This window comes from Penicillium subrubescens (genome assembly GCF_028828155.1).
Source record: "Penicillium subrubescens strain IBT 31985 chromosome Unknown utg000001l_segment0_segment0, whole genome shotgun sequence".
NCBI lineage: Eukaryota > Fungi > Ascomycota > Eurotiomycetes > Eurotiales > Aspergillaceae > Penicillium > Penicillium subrubescens.
Window position 1 is genome coordinate 2,074,985 of NW_026643151.1, and position 20,055 is coordinate 2,095,039.

Here is a 20,055-nt window from a genome sequence, read left to right on the forward strand (position 1 = left end):
ACGTTCTTGTTGAGAACGGAGGAGGAGGCGGTTGAAGGCTTGAAAATACTAGCTCTTGCCTTCCGATGGAAGCTACAAGAAGCAGGTGTATTGCAAGCATTATCATACATCCTGTCCGCTGATGTGTACGTCAAAGGTTCTGAGAGTGGCTAGTCTAGGATCATCATGTTATTTGATTTGGAGAGAAACCGCTCGCATGTAGAGCGAATTACCGGCTCGGACCCATTCGAGCTGCACAACGTACATACATGACAGACGAGAGACGAGAGGAAAAATAATAAGTTGGTAACAGGATGAGAAAGGAGACAAAGAAGCCGAGAGATTCAAACCGGAAAAATACCCAGCCTAGACGTAAATGCCCATGTTGGTATCTCTCTTCTTGGCCTGGACCTCCGAGATGGCATCAACGTAGTTCTCGTGTCCAACCTTGCTCATTCCCTTCCGCAGCGCAATCATACCAGCCTCGACGCAGACAGCCTTCAGCTGGGCGCCGCCGAACTCGTCTGTGCTGCGCGCCAACTCGGCCCAGTTCACGCTGTCCTCGACGGACATCTTACGAGAGTGAATCTGCAGAATATTGGCACGAGCCTCCTCGTTGGGCAGAGGGAACTCGATCTTGCGGTCCAGACGGCCGGATCGGAGCAGAGCAGGGTCCAGAACGTCGACACGGTTGGTCGCGGCCAGGACCTTGATACGGTCATCAGATGCGAAACCGTCCAGCTGGTTCAGAAGCTCCAGCATGGTACGTTGCACTTCACGATCACCGGACTTCTCTGAGTCGAAACGCTTTGTGCCGACCGCATCCAGCTCGTCAATGAAGATGATTGAGGGAGCCTTCTCCTTGGCGAGGGCGAAGCAGTCACGAACAAGCTTAGCACCGTCACCAATGAACATCTGCACCAGTTGGGGACCGGCGAGCTTGAGGAAAGTGGCATTCGTCTCGGCGGCACAGGCTCGTGCAAGGAGGGTTTTACCGGTTCCAGGAGGTCCGTACATCAGGGCACCTACGATAGGAACCAAAAATTAGCACTTCTAGGTAGGTCGTAACGATTAGTAATAGGGAACACTCACCCTTTGGCGCCTTGATGCCAATCTTCTTGAAACGCTCAGCCTCCTTCATCGGCCATACGATAGCCTCGACGATCTCTTCAATCTGCTTGTCCAGACCACCGATATCCGTGTACTTCTCCGTAGGCTTCTCATCGACCTCCATCGCCTTGACGCGGTTGTCATACTCGGCTGGTAGCGTGTCGAGGATGAGATATGAATCCTTGTTGACACCAATAAGATCAGCAGGCTTCAATTTCTCATGGTCGACCAAACCGATGAGCGGAAGGAAGATGGTCTGCCGGGTCGAGGTCTTGATAACGGCGGATTTGCCAACGCGGGTGGCATCCAGATCGATGTTGGCCCCTTCCTCCGCGGCCTCGGCCTCAACGTCGAGATCCAGTAGCTCGACCACGTTACCGACAAGGTAAGGTAGTTGCCTATTAGATAGTATTCAATATTAGCTTCATGGAACCCATCTCCTGGTTTATTGCAGGTTTTCGAAAGCTCCGCGGGCCAAGGGTGGAGGCTCCGCAGGGCAATCATCCACAGCTTCATCCAGCTTCGTACCTGTTGTTTTCAATCTTTTCTTGATTATCCTTGACCTTCTCCCGCATTGTGCTTTGCTCGTGTGTTAACCGTTGGAACTCGCTCTTCATAATGCGCATCTCGTTCTCCAGCATCCGCCGCCTCTTGACGATGTCCGCCGTGCTTGAATGCAGGATCTCTTCATCGAGCAGCTCCTCCTCATCCTCCTTCTTCTCGGCATCTTGCATCTCGGCATCGCCATCACCGCTGGGCTTCTTGCCATCCTCATCGCCCTGGTCTTGCTTCTTGTCTCTGGTCTCGCGCTCGAGGTCGTCGAGGTCCTCAAGAGTCGACATATTAGAAAGTGGCGGGATGGATACTGTAAGGTTGGATTTGATGGAATGAACCCAGGTAGTAATTAGATGGCGGTTGGGGGTGAGGTTAGGTGGATGTTGGTAGTGAACGTAGAAGGTTGGAGAAGAGCTGTCTGTGGCCGAGCTCCAACAACGTCAGCCAGATCACGTGAGATTATCAATAGTTCCGCGCACTGGGTTTTGAAGAACCAAAAAACACCAGAACTTTGCTTGTAGTAAGGTAAAAAATTCGAGCGAAATTTATCTGACTTTGCGGTTTATATCTAATCGTGCGAATTCTGTCCCAAATTTGGAAAAAAAAGTAGGAGTGGATAGTATATCTGTACAATCTAAAAGAAAAGCTTCGAGAGCTCCTAGCTCTCGATCTAATAGATTGAGTATGGGTTTTCACGATTCTGCCAGCCCCTGGTATTTCCAAGATTGTCCAAAACGGTCTGGCGGCCAAACTTGAGAAGGCGCAAACGTGAGATGAAGTCGTCGTTGTTGACTGCTCATTATTGTTAGTAAGCATCAAGAACTTCAAAATAGATGTCCACGCATCGGCTTTACACATACCATAGCCACCACACATGCGACGTTTTCCAGTGAACTCGGAGCGACCATGCAACATTCTCCAGTTATCGAAGACTAAGAGTCAGAGATGTTAGCCAATATTAATAAGCTGACGATATGATCTCACGTACTCAATGCTGTTCCTGGCTGTAGTTGGGTCCGGATCTCATTCGAAGGTTTGGTCAATATATCATTGTAGGCCCGGGCTGCCATATACCAGTCCTTTTGCTCCGATACGTGCCAGCTGGTTTTCGGCGCGCGGTCATAGTTATTCCAACGAACTTGGTAAACGGCTTTGGTGTCGGGATGAACCTTGAGGACAGGTGCAGTGGTGGAAGGTTGGATACAGACATCATCATTTCCACTTGCGTGCCATGGGTGCCGAGAGCTAGCTAGAGAGTTGTAGAAGTCCGGGCTATCCTTGGACAGCGCTTTGGCAGCCGCGAAGCCGTCCACGAGTAAGCTCTCTCCACCTGTTCCGTCCGTATGAGACAGCAGATGGAAGAGTTGTAGCCTTGCGGGATCGGTGAAGTAGGTGTTATCCGTGTGAGCACCTAGCAACTCGTTCGTATATGCCGTGTCCTTATAGGTTAGGTCCGCAGTGAAATCCCAGAAACCACCTAAAACCCGATCAGCCAATTGAACAAACAGTTTTAAGAGTCATGGAATGATATACCGTAGTGCGTGTGTCGAATAAATGCGATTCTTTCGATCAAAGTTTTGGTTGATTCGGGATTGACGGGAACACCTTTCACGAAGCAGAAGCCCCATACCCACTGTATACAGGTAAGCCACCGATTTTGCAGAGAAGCTCGAAAGTTGTAATTCTTTCAGGAAGACTAACGATTTTCTCCAACCATTCCAACACTGCGGCATCCTTGGACATCACGTCCTCGTACGCCACTTCAGGGTATGGATTACCCTTTTCAGGGTCGTATGCCTTGAAAGGCCTAGTGAGAAGCATTAGCAAAGCAAGAGGTGCAAAAAAGTCTAGACATACCTAGGGAGTCTATTTGGCTTTACTTCCTTCGATTTGATCGCTGGTTTGAGATTCCCCCTGTGCGCCGAAAGCCACTTCCAAGAATATGTGCTCTCATGTCCATCGCTCCCTGCAGTTGCGTCAGTAGTTAGAATTAATACTATGATACCTGGGTCATTTCCCACATTTGACTTGGATGTCATTAGCGCCCTTGTTCTGGACTTCTGCGGGTTGGACACGGGGCGAAAGCTAGAAACACATGACTATAAGTAAGAGATAGGCAGGTAGCATATCTTCAGCTATAACATACCGAGAATGTGTCGACAATCCTTTGCTTTGTATCCGGATGAATGCACTTGGGGCATTGACAATTCTCTCTGATATTACCAATTTGTCAGGAAGGTTTGGCTTCAAAATCCTTCGGGCAACTAACCTAAGATAGAGAGATCCGCTGTGGAATTTGATTAGATATCGATTGAAGAATAAGCTCACATAAAGAATGGTAAACTTACAACTGCCAGAAGGGCGCTCCAGTCTTACTATTGGTTTTGATAACGACATTGCCGCTTTTCAAAGCTGAGCGATAGGCCAATTGCGTACTTTTCTCATCAAATGGATCGTTCGTAACGTTGATCTCTTGAAACGTGGCTTGCGGTTGGGTTGAATCCGACAATAGCCGCTTGCTCACGTTAGATGGTAAGTTAGCACTCCGAGCAAGAGGAGCTACATTCCGAGAAGCAATGACCTATAAAAACACCAAGAAGCAAATTTCGTTAGAGAACCTCCCGACTCTTTGATTTGGGATTTGTTCCATTGGTTACCTACCGTGCTACCACTCTTGAAGACATGCAATGGCGTGATTCGAGGCCTGACCAAGTATGTTAGTCTCGGGGCGATCACCAGCTTTCATTTGTGCAATTACCTATAGCTATTCCCCAGAGCTGCTGCTCTGAGAGACACAAGGCGACTTGCACTCATTTCTCGAGGTTCCTGATGCGTGTCCCTTGTGTGGTGCAACGTGGGGATTGTGCAGCTGTTGTGGTCTGGGGAAATGGTCCGAGCGGGGAGAAGCAACGGCCGAGGCTGTCACGTGCCTTTAACTATCGAGATGAGCTTTCCTCTTCAACTCGAGAATTGCCAAATCCACGATACCCGATTGATTCTGGTTTAGTGTAGTCATATTATTACCATTGTATTATCTTCAATAGTAGTGGGGCTCCATAAGTTTGAAACGCCGAGAAGTTCTACTCACCAGTTGAACGGAATCTGTGCTATCAAAAAAAAAACAATTCTCGAAAGACATTTAGGAAGACTTTTCAAAAGAGTGTGATTGGAACATTTTTAGATACTCTATTCTCAAATTTCTAAACTCCGAATCTTGAACTACTATAATGATATCTTAATTAGAAGATTGGAATACCATTACTACGCTAAAGTAGACTAATCAGTGTGTCGTCGAATTAGCAATCGTATATCGTCGCTCTAGCATGTCCCAATTATCGACTACAAGGACTTAAAAGGTTCATTCGGGGCCTCGACGAGCCAGTCATCGCACGATGCATTTGAACGAGATAGAAGCACTATTAACCCGACTATTTTCCAGCTCGATAAGATTTACAGCTTGCTCTTCGCTCCAGTAACCTTCACCAGTGCCCGACCGTTGCTCAAAACAGCCTTACCAGTCTGGTTCTTGGTGACGAAGCGAATTTCCTCGAAGCCATCAGCCTGTACATCGCCCGTGCGCCAGATCTCAGTGGTGAGCTTGTCACCCGGGCGAACGGGAGACGCGAACCGAGCTTGGAACTCCTTGAGATTCTCAGCGTTGCTGCCACCAAGCTCCCGCAAGATTCCGTGGGCAGCGGAGTTCCAGCTAAATAGGCCGTGGATGATAGTGCCGCCGAAGCCCATCTTCTGACCGGGCACGGGGTCGGCGTGCAGAGGGTTATAGTCGCCATTCAGACTAGTGACTTGTGAGCGGGCTTGATGTCTTGGTAGTTAAGAAGATTTCTGAGGACGTACCGGTACAGGTGGGCAGTTTCCAAGTTGGTCTGTACGACATGGACGGCATCGGGCTTCTTACCCTCGGGAGGGGGGAAGTTCACCGTAGCAGGGCCTATGTATTGCATGTTAAACCAATTTCTCATGTGTATAGGACATTCCAAAGCTTACCCTTAGGGCCGCCCCAGCCACCCTGGCCAACCAAGAAGCCACTGCTCACGACCTTGGAGTACACCTCACCGGTCTCGGCGTCAACGATCGATTGCTCGGTCTCCATGACGGTGCCGGGCTTCCCCTTGTCGTAGACGCCGATGACCTTATTGCGCAGCTGGAACTTCCTTCCGGCACTCGTAGGGGGCAGTGGCTTCAAGACTGTGATCTTGCGTTGTCCATCGACTCCGCGGCGGTGATCCAAGTCGGGAACGCCAGGGATCTTTACAGCCTTCTGGCGCGCATAGAAATCGGTCACCTCCTGGTCGGTGAGCTTGAAGGCTGGTCAATTGGAATTAAATCAGAAATGAACCGCATGAGATCTGTCGCGATGAGCTACATACGTAGAATCAAGGGGTAGGTGGGGAAGACAGCAAAGTTCGGGTGTAATTCCTAAAAAAACAGTGTCAGAACACGCCATTCGAGTTACCAACGGACCATTAAACGTACGTAGAGGAAGTGTAGCTCGTCGGCCTTGGCGCCGATGCTGTTCGCGAACAGCAGAACATCGCGCTTCTGCCAAGAAACCTCTTGGGCAGGAAATTCGTGACCAGCTCCAGGGGCGGACATATTGAATACACAAAAGTGACGATTGAGAGGGGAAATTAGAAAGGAAAGCAAAAGGAAAGGGGAAAAGAGCGGAGAGGAGGCAAGCTAAAGTAGTGTCCAGTAATTGCGGGGAGGCGTTGAGCCGAGGATCTGATAATGATTACTTACCGTCGTAGCCGACAGCGCGACGTCTCGTTAGCACTTCGAGGGGCAGCTTACAGTAGGTAAGCGTGGTCACACTAAAGCTAGGTACGATCACAAATCATCTTTCCTACTGTTTCTGACGTTGTCTATTCTTGTTGCACCATTTTATGCAACTGGTCTTTGGATCTCCATAAATGCTTCAGTGTCATCGCATCAATAATTATGCAACACTAGGTAGATATACCGATCTTCATCTATTTCTACATGTCTTTTTACACGTCTTTCGATATATCTTTCAAACAACTCTATTAGTCGCTTTCCTTGTCAAATCAAATTAGTAAATCCTACTCGGTAGGATAGTCTCATTATTGATACCCCCTTCGATTCGATTTATTTCTTTAATCAAAAATCGACAGTAGTAGACTGTATTGTTTTTTGGTATAAGAGTAGCAATGAAGAGAAATGTAATACGTCTAGGTCGAATAAGAAAGGGTTGATGGCCAAGACATCCATGACCCAACTATGGTTTCCTAACTACGCCCAGCTATATTGTGACCAGGCTTGGGGGCAAGCCCTTTGAGGATTTAGTCCACATGAGTAGCTCTATAGCCGGTAATCGAAGCATTTTACTCTACGAATAGACTGAGCACTGGGCATGAGAAAGAGCGTCGGAGTTGCTAACTAAGCATCGACTCGGGGTATCTACTTGGAAATTCGAGGAGCTTCATAATCACCTCTCCGTATCGCGCCATGTAGTAATGCCTTTTACCTGCCACCCAAAACGACCAAAATCTAACGCCGATAAGATAGAAACCAGAAAGCGAGGCCGGAACCATGTCGAATTGCTCTGTGCAAATCTTGAGGTGCCCATGCTATGCTGCAGCGCATTTGGTGCCGGATGATGTCCCCGAAATTACATGCAAATTCGAATAGATCGTAGAAGAAAATTCAGAGAGAGATTAGCACCTGGTGATAAAGTTAGCAGCTTTCCAACAGAGGAGAAAATAATGCTGGAACACAGGAAACACTTACATGCGGTAGAAGCAGCTGCCCTCGGCAGAGCGAGTAGGGTCCTCGACCTCGAACTTGTAGGAGAGGTTGATGTCCAAATCACGCTTGTTCTTGTCGTTGGGGCGGTTCTCCAAAACACCGGAGACGGTCTCACCCTCCTCGACGGTGAGAACATCGCGCAGGTAGAAGACGGTCTGCTTCCAGTGTGTGTACTTGGCGTGAGGGCCGGTGGAGAAGCGAATAGGCTTGTGGCAAGCGCTGAACTCGATGTCGAACCACGAGATGAGAGCGTGAATGAAGTCGGGACGGTGAGCGGTAAGCTTGTAAGGCACCTTGAAGGCAAGGTCGGCGGTAGTGACGGTGTTGAGGTCGAAAGTGATGATCTCGCAGGGCTCGGTAACCAGAGCCTTCATCTCGACGGTGTCAACTAGGGGCTCGGTGAGGGCAATCTCCTTCATGGGGCTGTAGTTGAAGCCGTAGACGTTGTCCCAGACTGGAATCACTTATTAGCACAGTATATAGGCAAACAACCGGACGATTACTCACATCCAATCTTGTCATCCTTGTACTCGCCATCCTCAATGGCAGCCACGTACATGGTGGCCTTGTCGGGGAAGATCTTGCCATCCTCAGCGAGGTAGGTGTCACGCGCGTACAGAACGGTGTCCAGCATGGACTCGTAGAGAAGGAAGTAACCCATCCACTCGGAGATGATGATGTCAACCTTGGGGAAGGGGAGCTTGACCTCCTCCATCTTGCCCTGGAGAAGAGTAACCTTGTCGCTGAGGCCATTGACAGCAACAATCTCCTTGGCCTTCTCAATGATCGAGGACATGTCGACACCGATCACATGCTTGGCACCGGCACGGGCAGCGAACCTGTAAATCAGGTCAGCGACTGAAAATTGACAGGATATCCATTGTGAGCATACATGCTAAGAATACCGGTACCGCAGCCAACATCAAGGACGACCTTGTCCTTGAAGATGTGGCGGTTCTGGTAGATGGAATCGCGGTAGGATCGTGTACGGACATCATCTTTCTGCGAATAGAGAACAATAGGAATTAGCAACTTGATTTTGGCCCAAAATTGATGGAACGCCGGTCACTCACCAGCATCTCCTCATGAATGCCTAAGCAAAGTTTAAAAAAGCGAAGTTAGTTAACCCCTCTTTCAAAGAACTCATAGCAGAGCCACAAGGATTTTCAAAGAATATTTACCATGGTGATCATAGCTATGATTCAGTTAGTATCTTAATAATACTCATGAGCCGAAATCATATCCTTGGAGATCATACCTGGTGAAGTAGCGCACCTCAGCGTGCTCGGCGCCAACCATGCGATCGGCGCTGCTGGCAATGACGCCAGTAGCGTTGGCGGCCTCGGTTCCGCTCATCTTGGGAGTGAGGAGGGGCGGTATGAATATGAAGAAATAAGCAAGTGAAGGGAGTTGTGGCGAAGAAAAAGGAATCTCAGACGCAAGAGATCACGGAAGTCACCCTCGCCTCTCAACTTTTTTTTCGAGCATTTCCCAGCGCCAAGCTTAAACTCCAAAAGTCCCCGCTCACGCTAAACTATCTTGGGATATGTCACATGATTGAAGAGCCCTACTTCCCGTAGGGCTTGCTGCTTTGTATACATCAGAGTAGGACATGCTGCAATATATTGTCATATGTCCTATAAGAACATTGACTGGAGAAATTGCAATGTTGATATGTTTGAAGGGTGGAGAACTTCTTCCATTCTTGTGGCACAACCACCAAGTAATGTTCTGGCGGGGTTAGTACTGTAAGTGCTAGGCCATAGGTAGGAGGTGTAACTGGCAGATATATATTGGCATGGCTGGACGAAAGCCATTGGGTAAAAAGACTGGAAGTTAGTTCGACGATCGAACTACAAGCATGTAATATGATCCTATACAACTTAGAATATCATAAGGAATTACTATGTGATTCAATTGTCAGCCTCTCTCTCGAGTCACCCTTGACAATCTGTCAACAACCCTTTTGCCAAGACCCGACCGAGGCTCAACTGTGATTGACGCCCCCGAGCTCCGCAAACACTCTCCTCAAAGCTTACGCGTTTCCTAGCCAGAGACCTCTGCTGTCAGATCATCATGCATCTGGGCGTTAGAAGAGCGGTTCCTTCCACTCTATTCGCCTTCGCTCTGCTATCCCTTCTAGTTAGCCCATCGTCTGCATCTCTGGGAGATCACCTCCCTGATTTCAAAGAATGCGTTAAGGTTGTCCTTACCCCGACCCGAGTGAGCAAGCACCCTTGGACACGGCTAACAGCCACAGGTCTGTAAAACCGAGAACTGCCAGAATGGCAATTCGGTGCTACGTATGTCTCCCCTCTACCTATCACGGCTTCCCTCCTGGTTCCCCCCATTCTGACCTTGCTACCTTGTCCAGCTCTGCACCACCGCCTGTTATTCTGGACCTGCCCAGCTGAATGCGACTATACCTGCCAACATGTCATTACCGATCGTCGAGTCTCGCGTGACCCTCCCATGTTGAACCCCGTGGTTCAATTCCATGGCAAATGGCCGTTCCGGAGAATTCTGGGGATGCAGGAGCCCTTCTCTGTGCTGTTCTCCTTTCTCAACTTCGCAGCCCATTGGCACGGCATGTCCCGAGTTCAAGAATCGATCCCCGCCTGGCACTCGATGCGCAAATACTACATGATGTTTGGATACATTGGACTGGCCAGTTGGACATTCAGCATGATCTTCCACACTCGGGACTTTGACATTACGGAGAAGTTGGATTACTGGGCGGCTGGTGCTAATGTGTTGTACGGTCTCTTCCTGGCCGTGGTTCGAGTTTTGCGCCTGGACTTGGAGAGCCCCCAGTATCGTCCCACACTGCGTCGCCTTTGGACAGCGATCTGCATCCTGCTCTACATTATGCACGTCAGCTACCTCAGCTTCTGGAAGTGGGATTATACATACAACATGGCAGCGAATGTGGCCGTTGGCGTTATCGGAAACCTGCTGTGGACCGGGTTCAGTATCTTCCGTTATCAGAAGTACATGAAGTCCTGGACAGCCTGGCCCGGTATGATTGTCGCGTGGGTTATTCTTGCCATGAGTTTGGAGTTGTTCGACTTTCCACCATGGCACGGCCTGATTGATGCACACAGCCTGTGGCATTTGGGCACTGTGATTCCCACTGCTTGGTGGTACTCGTAAGTATCCCTTGCTTGGACCTCTTTGTTATCTTTTCTATGACTAATGTAGCGGTTTTGTCCGACAGGTTCCTCATCAAGGATGCGCAGGACGATATTGCAGGACACCGACTGAAGGCGTAAAGCAAAGAAAAATTTGGAGTCACATATACCCATCCGAGATAACAGTTGGTGTCTCGCACAAAGGGTGCTTCTTCTCATGTACAATACAATGGCACACTACAGTCCCGGTGATTTGTTGCTAATAATATCCATTACTGAACCGCTCCCCACCTTGTTGATTGCTAGGCTTCGTGAGGGCTTTCTGTAATTTCCACGGCGCTTGTCGCGGGTAGAAAGTTATTGCCACGACCAGGAACGAGGCGCCGGGGGTGTGCTGTACCCGCCCTTGGCTCACCGCTAAAGAGGAGACGGGCGTCGCATTAAGGCCGTGTCTCACCCCGAGCCCGAGCCCCTCGTTCCTTTTTTTTGTTTCAAAAGTACTTCCTCCCCTCCCCCTTCAACGTTCCTCTGTGAACATTCATCGCCTGTCACCTTGATTTCCTACCCTTTTCTCCGACTTCCACCTTGATTACAGCTTGTCGCGCCACAATGGCCTCCCCGGCTGTCAAAAAAGCGATCACAGAGGCAGCTCTGCAATACTCGAAGCCCGACGGCAAGGTCTTCCAATATGGCACCGCAGGGGTATGTTGCGCAGCACGCAGGGCCCTCTCTCTATGATCACAAGCTAACAAAAATTGCTTTGCGCCTACAGTTTCGCATGAAGGCGTAAGTTTTGTTCAGGATCGATCTGCCCCGCCTCCACACAAACGGCCCCCCGCGATCGTCCGTTTGTTGACGTCGAAGCTCGCTGACCGATACCGCGCCGCAGTGACCTCCTCAACACCGTCGTTTTCGCCGTGGGCCTGCTTGCTGGCCTCCGTTCGAAGAAGCTTAGTGGGCAATGGATTGGTGTTATGGTGACTGCCAGCCACAATCCCGCGGAGGACAACGGTGTCAAGCTGATTGACCCTATGGTAGGTAAACAATGTTGAAAAACCGCGCCTGCAAACGGACGAACAATGCTAACGTATTTACTTCTAATGCAGGGTGAGATGCTCGAAGTAAGATATGCCTGTCCTTCGACCGCGAAATTGAAATGCCGAACTCACCATTATATTTAGGCCGAGTGGGAACAATATGCAACCAGGCTGGCAAATGCCCCGCTTGATCAGATCGCCGATGTCTACGATGAGCTTGTCAAGGAGATCGACGTTAAGATGACCAACCCCGCCCGTGTTGTCTTCGCTCGCGATACCCGTGCCTCTGGATCCCGTCTGGTAGGCGTCCTTGGCGCTGCTCTGACCGCTACCGAGGTCGAATTCATCGACTTCAAGTACATGACCACTCCTCAGCTCCACTATGTCGTGCGCTGCAAGAACACTCTCGGTACACAGTACGAGTATGGTGAGCCCACGGAACAGGGCTACTATGAGAAGCTCGCTGCCTCCTTCAAGAAGGTCATGAAGGGCGTCAAGATCCAGGGTTCTTTGACCGTTGACTGTGCCAATGGTGTTGGAGGCCCTAAGTTGCGGGATCTGATGAAGTACCTGGACTCCGGACTCGACATCAAGGTGGTCAATGACGACGTGATCAACCCTGACAGCCTGAACTTTGACGTAGGTTGCGCCATTACCCTTCTCGTGTTTAGATTCTGGATTTGTTCTAACTGTCACAGTGTGGTGCCGACTATGTCAAGACTAAGCAGCGTGCCCCTCCCTCCTCCAAGGCTGCTCCCCTCGATCGATGCGCCTCCCTGGACGGTGACGCTGACCGCCTGGTCTATTACTTCGTTGACGAGAGCAATGTCTTCCGCCTCCTGGACGGTGATCGCATCGCCACTCTTGCGGCCTCGTTCATTGGCGATCTTGCCCGCAATGCTGGTATTGCGCAGAAGCTGAAGATTGGTGTCGTTCAGACCGCCTATGCCAACGGTGCCAGTACTGACTACATTGAGAAGGTGCTCAAGCTCCCCATCATTTGCACCAACACTGGTGTGAAGCACCTCCACCACGCCGCCCTGCGGTTCGATGTCGGTGTCTACTTCGAGGCCAACGGCCACGGTACCGTCACTTTCTCAGAGAACGCTCTGAAGGTCATTAAGAACACGGAGCCCCAGTCCCCCGCTCAGCAGCACTCCCTGGAGTGTCTCCAGGCTCTTACCGATCTCATCAACCAGGCTGTTGGTGACGCTCTCTCCGATATGCTTCTCGTCGAGGCTATCCTCGCTCACAAGGGCTGGTCCCCCAAGGAGTGGCTCGGAACCTACACCGATCTGCCTTCCCGTCTCGTGCGTGTCGAAGTCCACGACCGCTCCATCTTCAAGGCCTACGACGCCGAGCGTAAGCTGGAGTCTCCCGTCGGCCTGCAGGGCAAGATTGAGTCTCTGCAGTCCCGCTACAACAAGGGCCGCAGTTTCGCTCGCGCGAGCGGTACTGAGGACGCTGTTCGTGTCTACGCCGAGGCCGCTAGCCGATCCGAGGCTGATGACCTTGCTACCCGTGTGGCTAACGCTGTGCGCGACGCAGGCACCGAGGCCCAGTAAATGCCTGGTGAAGGTCAAAGAATGGCAGATATGAGACCCCTTGTATGAATGTGGTGGGTTGCTATCATCATCGCAGGCACGAGGTAACAAAAAGATCACGACAGCTTTCATGGCATTTTATAAGCCACTCTTGAAGGGGTGCTATGACTTGGCAACATATTTCGATATCATTTCATTTATGCAGTAATGAAGCGTACACAATCATTGCATATTTCTTAAACGCTCGTAGATGCAACGTCTAGTTTGAACTTGTCAGAATATAGCTATATTCGCGAGTCCTGGCAATTAAATACTTTCGTTCATCATTAAGATATCGTTATTTCCGTTAAACTATCATACTAGGGAAACCATTGTCACTTATAGCGTCCAAGATGCTAGGTTCGAGGCGATTACTAGAGAGCTAAGGGCCTTTGCAGAGCCACCAGTTTCGAGTTTAGGAATCAGAACTAACGAGAGACGGTTACTGTATTTGAGTATAAGTTAATTCGCATGAAAGTTGACAAGAGATAGAAGGTATTAGACTCGGGAATGTAAGCTTTGGAGGCTCGACGAGGACTCACAATTCTAGCCTACACTAAATTACCTAAGAGGATCCCAAACAGCTTCGTATATACTACAACCTAGTACTCCTTCATCTTCTGCTTAACTTCTCCTGCTATCGCAACTTCTTCTCTCTTACACCCACACCAATATCTCAAACACGAACATCTTCTCGAACACCAACCTCGAGCTTTTTCAGGAACATCAACGTCCTCCTGAACACCAACATACAAATAGCTTCTCTCCTCCTACTCTCTCACCTTTCATCTAACTCTGACGCATCACCAGGTTCTTCTGTATCGAAAGCCCCTCTGCCAACAACTCATCTGCTTCTCCTCCCCCAGATCTCCCTCTACCAACCGTATCTCATTCCACCAGCAGGCGTCCCAGATGGCGTCCAGTGCCAACCTCTCAACAGAGCCGGACCCTGTACATCACTCCGTCGCCTCAGGTCCCCCCTACCAACCTCCAGAGATAGCCTTGTCTGAGGTGACGCCGGTCGAGCTCATCCGTGAGGCTGAGACTTCATCTGTGTTCCGGGCTCGATGGCGGGAAAAGGACTGTATCGTGAAAATTGTGAGTTGCAAATGACCCTGAAATAGACCTTTTCTGACTTGACTCAGCATCATCATCGAGAAAAGTTTCCTTGGGACTCTGATGATCGCGAAATTGATCCATTTCTCTGCGAAAGCCGCGCTTACTGTCGGCTTAAGGAGCATGGGCTCTGTGAGAGAGGCTATGTCCCGGACTTCTACGGCTTGATCAAGGACATTGACCCCAAGACCGAGGGCTGGAAGTCGCGTCTCGAGGCTTTTGTTGAAGATCCCGTCCGTCCGAATGGCGTGGTGATCGAATACATCCCCAACACACAGCAAATTGACCCCGCCAACTTCTCCACTGCACGAGCTGATCAACTCAGAACCGCGATATCTGTGATGCACAAGGCCGGAGTCTTCCACGATGACATTTACCCACGAAATGTGATTGTGCAGGAAGAAACAGATCGGGCTGTCTGGATTGATTTTGATCACGCCCATACTTTTCCTCTGGACTCTCGAACGGAGTCCGAAGAGGAGAACATGCAAGAGTGGATGAAAGATGAGGATGACAGGGTTCATTATCTTTTGATTGGGCTGGTAAGGACTTACGGCTTACAACTCCTTGAGCAAGGCTTACTTTCATTACAGGCTGAGGACCATAAACGGGGCGAGATTTGGTGGTCTTGGATGTTCTACTATGATACTGCTGACCCCCCCGGATGGACCGAAGAGGACCAGGAAGCCAAACTCAAGGTGATGCTAGGAACAGAGTATCCAGCTTACGTCGAGAAAAAGAGAAAGTGTGAGGAGAAGGAATGCCAACGAGCTAGAATTCGTCGCCAAAAGTCTTCCTCATGGGAATGTGACGAATTCGAGGACAATCACAATGAAGTCGACCCTGACAAGGGCAATAATGACAACGATAATGATGAGGATGAGACGACTGCGGAGCCACGGCCACCTTCCTTAGACACCTGGTAGTGACCGCTTGCTAACTCATTGTCTTTGTAAACTCATCCTACTCGTCTGTTCTAGCAAGATGAATGTCGTCATTTGTCAAATTTGATACAGTCCATTTCAAAGTTCCGACTGTAAAATCGAATCGATTGTGTACCTTCCACCATGCCAAAAGTTCTAGGCCATAGACAAGTCTCGACGAGCAGGGGTTTAGGGAAGACCAGTGTGACAAATGAAGACCTGGCGACATTCTCTGGGCCCATGAGTGTACTGGACGACTAGGTAGAACTACAAAGTACTCAATGAAGCAAAAACCAAATCTCAGTTGATTAATATGCTATCTGTCCTACGTAGAAGGGGTATAGAAGAGCTCGTCGAGATCTACAAGATCGTAGGTTCGGAATTCCATATCTGCACATAGACAAGGCCGGCCGGTTACATCTGGCCCATGTGGCAGGACTCGTCGAGGTGCTCCTGGATGCCTGAAGGACAAATCTAGAAAGTGGAGCCACTACGATGTTGTGCAGTATCAGAGACAGGCCCCGACAGACCCGTATAGTAGATAAATACTTCGCCATCCAAGTGCGGGCGGGCCGCCAATACTTGGTTTCGGTAGCTAGGGTGGAACCGAACTGAATTCCAAATCTCACATGGCGATACCGATGAAGCGGCAGCCTCTCGAGTAGGATTCATGAGAGACAGATCGGATAATGCTATTGGCTCTTGTTGCAAAGAAGATGGGGGTGGATGTGTCTCCACTGGATCGGGTTTCAGCTCTGCCATGTCCACATTGTTTATCTGATGAGTGCCGCCATGCCGGACAAAGGAAGGCCTGCCGAACAAGTTTCTGTGGATTCCGGGTTCAGTGACCGCATGTAACCTTTATTAGTTTTGGAGAGAAGCGCTCATGACGAGGGTTATTGGTCTGCAGGAGCTCTCGTGCCTGTTCTTCGTAAGAGGTAGTAGTAGTGAATACTCTGGTAGTAGTATCAGGGGTGTCGGAGCACCAAACGAATTCTTGGGCGCAGATCCTCATCGATCGATCTCGGGGTTGCTTTGCCAGTTTGTACGAAGAGGGTTATTAATATCATGCGTTATCGGCGCTATTCGCGTTTTTGAGACTGGGGTGGCCAGTTCGGGGATTTGCTGAGCGGCAACATGCGCCATATGTGCAGGTTTCTGTGCCTGGCATCTTGTGGTGTTGCTGTTCCTGGCGGCAGCTTGCCTGATTGAACGAGGGGCGTCAGGTTGTCTCACGCTCAGGCCGCATTTCTTGTAAGATTCGGCCGCCAGTGACAGAACTCGAGAACCACAGAACATTGAGGGCCGCCTCGTTGTGCTGAAACATGCCGGTGCAGGTTGTAGAGTGCAATTCATATGAATAGTGGATGGAGTGCGTACACCTTTCCTTGGAACTAAACTGATAGGACGAGCCTAGTGTAGTTAGTCTACTCCATATGTAGTACTGTTTGACGCCGACAACTCACGCTGAGAGAACCTCGAGAAGAAAAAAAAGGGGGAAACCAAGACGGGCCCCATAAAAATAGACCCACTAAATGAGGGCGCTATTCCTCCTGTGGAATAGCGCTGCAGTTCACGAACCGCACTCGAAGAACCATGGCTGCAGGGACGTTCGTGTTTTGGTTGCCATGCAGTCTGCCATGCGACAGGATGGAGACCTTGGGGGAATCTGGAGAAAGCTATTAGCACCTGGTAAAAGCAATTATTGGAAAGCCATTAAACACAAAAGAGCAGAATGGATGTGATTCGGTACAGAATGAATTATTGTTTGTCAAAAGATTCAGAGCGGATCCCTCTTCGCATCGGGCATAGGGCGAGGGACAGTCGCAACCCCTGAACCGCCCCCTGTCAGTGTTCTCCGCTGAGCACGAGCAGAAAATAGCCAATGTGGGGGTTGATCGACCAGACGCCATGCTCCTTTTGCCAGGACCCTCGAAGAAGAGAGGCACGGAGGCCGAGCGGGCAGAAAGCATGGACTAGTAAGAAGAGGAGGTGAGGCGGTTAAAGAAAAGAGAGAGAGACTAAGAGGTGGTGGACTTTGTGGTGGTGGTATCATGACTGCCCTTTGCCGACGCTATTCTCCGGCTTCTTCCCTCCTCTCATTATTGTCACTCATCACACCCACTCACTCTCTTTTCCTCTCCCACTCGTTTTCTCTCGTTTTCTTCTCCCTTGTCAAATCAACAATAATAGTGACCTCAGTTGGAATCTTACCCTGTCGATCTCCTCGAGGCTCGTTACATTATTACGACACTGCCGTTATCTACCCGTGGATCGAAGCCCCCCTACATTCCATTCCTCCTTCTCCCCCGCGGTCTGCCATAAGCGCCACTGGATTTTTTTCCCTTCTCCTTGACCAGCATCTTACGACTCCGATGCCCGGCGGGTCACGTCACGATGAGTGTTGTTGCCAGTAGACCAGAAAGCCCTGCTGTGCCCTACACGATCCCTCGAGATGCCCCGAGTTATAAAGAAATCGGTGTGAGCGTCCAGCCTGTCACCACCTCGCGCACCTCCTCCATATCCTCCTACAAAACAAACTATACAACCTCGACATCGCCGACGACATCATACTCGCCCTCGTCGCCCACTTCTTCTTGTCGCCAATTCGACTCAATAGGGTCCATCACCGAGCCCATTGTGCCAGTCCAGCGCCGGATCCCCCAAGAAGTTTACGACGTGATCCTCAACAGCCTTGAGATATTGCACAAAGCGCCACACCAAACTGGTTGTACAACATGCTTCCAGCGCGACTTGCACGCCTTATCCCTAACTTGCCGGTCATGGGAAAGGGCAGTCAGACCACGACTGTAAGTCGAGTATTCGGAATCTCCTCTATTTGGTGGAAAGACCATGCTAACGTAATTCAAAACTCCAGTTATACCCAGATTCACATTGTCGGGAATGACTCCCCCGCGCAGTTAAAGAAATACCGTCTAAAAAGAGGAAGCCGCTTGAAGCTGCTGCGCCGCACCTTGCGCGAACGACATATGCTGGCCCATCTCGTCCGCGAACTCCGGGTACCTCAAATGGATTTACTGTTCACAACAACGAAGCAGAGTACACAGTGGCAGGAGTATCGCGATATCGTCGCGTCCGTGGTCATGGTTTGCCCGAATCTAGAACGTCTGCTGGGCCTGTCGATCCCGTACCACCATGAATTCGATCGTTTGACCCACGCGTTGTCGACCCGCAAGCGACTGAAAGAGCATATCTGGGTGTTGGGCGAGGCAGCGGAGGTTTCAGAGATGTCGCCCCGCAGCACCTCCTGCCCCGGCAGTCTAGGCCCGTCTCAGATGTTCGAGTTTCTAAATTATCATGTGTCATGGTCAAATTTAGAGACTTTGATGCTGTACGGGTTGAACGGGAGTGGCGCGTTGGAGCCGAGCATATTCTTGCGCATGTTTGATCTGTTACCATCCCTGAAGAATCTCTGCATCACCTCTTTTAGTGAGGACGCCTTCGCGGATAGCACGCTGCTATGCCTTCCTCCGCTGGAATCTTTGCGCTTGGAGAACCTGCCCGGTGTCACGGACCGTGGTCTTGTCCAGTACACGTCACGGCCCGAGTCCCGCTCGCTCAAGTCCTTTGTCTTGGTGGAACAGAATGTGGAATCACTGCTGGTCATCTCCAAAATTCTCTCCTCCCTAAGACAACTCGAACGGTTCAAGTTTGTGCAGTGCGACAAGTGTCCGGTTATGCCTAGAGAAGGCATAGTCTTCCAACCGATATTGGCATCATCCAGTCTCAAATATCTCCATTGGGACGTTGCCTGTCCTGACCCAGGCACTGCACTGACCCAACTTGACTCTCGTCCCTTCCAGCACCCTCTGAAACAGTCCGACACCCCCAACTCCCATCTCGCTCAAAGCATTCTTTCCGCTGGATTCCCTTGTCTGGAAACCCTACGCGCCCCCAATGATGTGGAGCCTCCAGGCGTGCTCCAAGCTTCCTGCCGTCCCATCATCAGGGGCCAAGCACTGCTTCGACCGGACAGGTATAGTCTCCCTCGCAGCTCACACGGTTCTGTCAGTACCCGGCCCCTGGCTCTGCCAGCTGGGAACAACTTGACTTCTTCTCGAATCCGGGCACAAACCTTTATTGATATGGCCGCCAAGGATTCGGAAAGTGGTATGCCAGTGTTGATCCAAGATTACTCGGACAACTTTATCCCAGACATCGCAATGGCTTCCCAGTTCGAAGAAGAGCCTGAACAGGAAATGGATGATTACGGTATCTGGGCTGCCGCCGAGCGATACAAGAATGCACCTCCCAAGAACGATGGCCCCAAAACCGTCTACGAGTTTCATATGCCTGCATTCATGGGCCGCTCAGGCGTCAAGGATCCCGCAACGGGAGCTTCTATTCCCAAGTTCCTATTACGCCCTGATATTACCGGGCAAGAATCAGATGGTGGCTTGATCGGGTGGAAGCAATTGCTTGCCTCCAATCAATCACTCTCTTTCGCTGCTGGAGTGGGAGTCCACTGCTTTGAAACCGGCAAGAACATTCCCAACCCGCCTCCGATTGATGATATTGCTTCCCCATCTTCCAGCACGTCGCGATTTGGATGGGGCAGTTTAGGTGGTCGGTCGACGGGCACACCAGCAACTCCCACGACCCCCATCACTCCAATGAGCTTCGCTTCCTCCCATGCACTCCCTTGGGATAAAGACACCTGCACCGGATCCTGGAATCATAAGATGGGCCGGGATTGGTGGTTCCATATGGAACGTGACCGCCCAGGGAACTCAGAGCTCATCAGTGCGATGCAGCTCTTCTGAGTTCATTTTTCTTTCCAATCATTGTTACATTCTCCTTCATTCCCTCTTGT

At 50.3% G+C, this 20,055-nt stretch overlaps 8 protein-coding genes across 8 annotated transcripts; 4 read left to right on the forward strand and 4 right to left on the reverse strand.

Annotated features, from left to right (window-relative positions):
• Positions 1-345: 345 nt before the first annotated feature.
• On the reverse strand, positions 346-1,931 carry N7473_000681 (proteasome regulatory particle base subunit RPT5; the record flags this gene model as incomplete). Its single annotated transcript, XM_057146621.1, has 3 exons — positions 346-1,004; positions 1,072-1,487; positions 1,618-1,931. 3 exons carry the CDS (start codon positions 1,929-1,931, stop codon positions 346-348), a joined length of 1,389 nt encoding a protein of 462 aa, XP_057014507.1.
• Positions 1,932-2,314: 383 nt separating this feature from the next.
• On the reverse strand, positions 2,315-4,458 carry N7473_000682 (putative trimethyllysine dioxygenase TmlH; the record flags this gene model as incomplete). Its single annotated transcript, XM_057146622.1, has 12 exons — positions 2,315-2,436; positions 2,505-2,576; positions 2,633-3,121; positions 3,178-3,277; positions 3,346-3,451; positions 3,502-3,610; positions 3,666-3,729; positions 3,791-3,857; positions 3,914-3,931; positions 3,993-4,225; positions 4,306-4,348; positions 4,403-4,458. 12 exons carry the CDS (start codon positions 4,456-4,458, stop codon positions 2,315-2,317), a joined length of 1,479 nt encoding a protein of 492 aa, XP_057014508.1.
• Positions 4,459-5,094: 636 nt separating this feature from the next.
• Positions 5,095-6,258, reverse strand: N7473_000683 (putative peroxisomal dehydratase; the record flags this gene model as incomplete). Its single annotated transcript, XM_057146623.1, has 5 exons — positions 5,095-5,440; positions 5,500-5,593; positions 5,650-5,970; positions 6,033-6,081; positions 6,139-6,258. 5 exons carry the CDS (start codon positions 6,256-6,258, stop codon positions 5,095-5,097), a joined length of 930 nt encoding a protein of 309 aa, XP_057014509.1.
• Positions 6,259-7,340: 1,082 nt separating this feature from the next.
• Positions 7,341-8,787, reverse strand: rmtA (protein-arginine omega-N methyltransferase HMT1; the record flags this gene model as incomplete). Its single annotated transcript, XM_057146624.1, has 7 exons — positions 7,341-7,347; positions 7,414-7,885; positions 7,939-8,270; positions 8,324-8,433; positions 8,505-8,524; positions 8,613-8,626; positions 8,690-8,787. The coding sequence occupies 7 exons, from the start codon at positions 8,785-8,787 to the stop codon at positions 7,341-7,343; spliced, it is 1,053 nt and encodes a 350-aa protein (XP_057014510.1).
• A 720-nt stretch (positions 8,788-9,507) lies between these two features.
• N7473_000685 (PGAP3/PER1 family protein) lies at positions 9,508-10,703 on the forward strand (the record flags this gene model as incomplete). The annotated part of the gene is made up of 4 exons (XM_057146625.1): positions 9,508-9,633; positions 9,692-9,734; positions 9,806-10,580; positions 10,649-10,703. 4 exons carry the CDS (start codon positions 9,508-9,510, stop codon positions 10,701-10,703), a joined length of 999 nt encoding a protein of 332 aa, XP_057014511.1.
• A 367-nt stretch (positions 10,704-11,070) lies between these two features.
• On the forward strand, positions 11,071-13,382 carry agm1 (phosphoacetylglucosamine mutase PCM1). The gene is made up of 6 exons (XM_057146626.1): positions 11,071-11,264; positions 11,335-11,348; positions 11,452-11,596; positions 11,669-11,683; positions 11,744-12,238; positions 12,298-13,382. The coding sequence occupies exons 1-6, from the start codon at positions 11,172-11,174 to the stop codon at positions 13,162-13,164; spliced, it is 1,629 nt and encodes a 542-aa protein (XP_057014512.1). The 5' UTR covers positions 11,071-11,171; the 3' UTR covers positions 13,165-13,382.
• Positions 13,383-14,094: 712 nt separating this feature from the next.
• On the forward strand, positions 14,095-15,224 carry N7473_000687 (uncharacterized protein; the record flags this gene model as incomplete). The annotated part of the gene is made up of 2 exons (XM_057146627.1): positions 14,095-14,280; positions 14,328-15,224. The coding sequence occupies 2 exons, from the start codon at positions 14,095-14,097 to the stop codon at positions 15,222-15,224; spliced, it is 1,083 nt and encodes a 360-aa protein (XP_057014513.1).
• Positions 15,225-17,618: 2,394 nt separating this feature from the next.
• N7473_000688 (uncharacterized protein) lies at positions 17,619-20,005 on the forward strand (the record flags this gene model as incomplete). The annotated part of the gene is made up of 2 exons (XM_057146628.1): positions 17,619-18,031; positions 18,100-20,005. The coding sequence occupies 2 exons, from the start codon at positions 17,619-17,621 to the stop codon at positions 20,003-20,005; spliced, it is 2,319 nt and encodes a 772-aa protein (XP_057014514.1).
• Between the last annotated feature and the right edge of the window lie 50 nt (positions 20,006-20,055).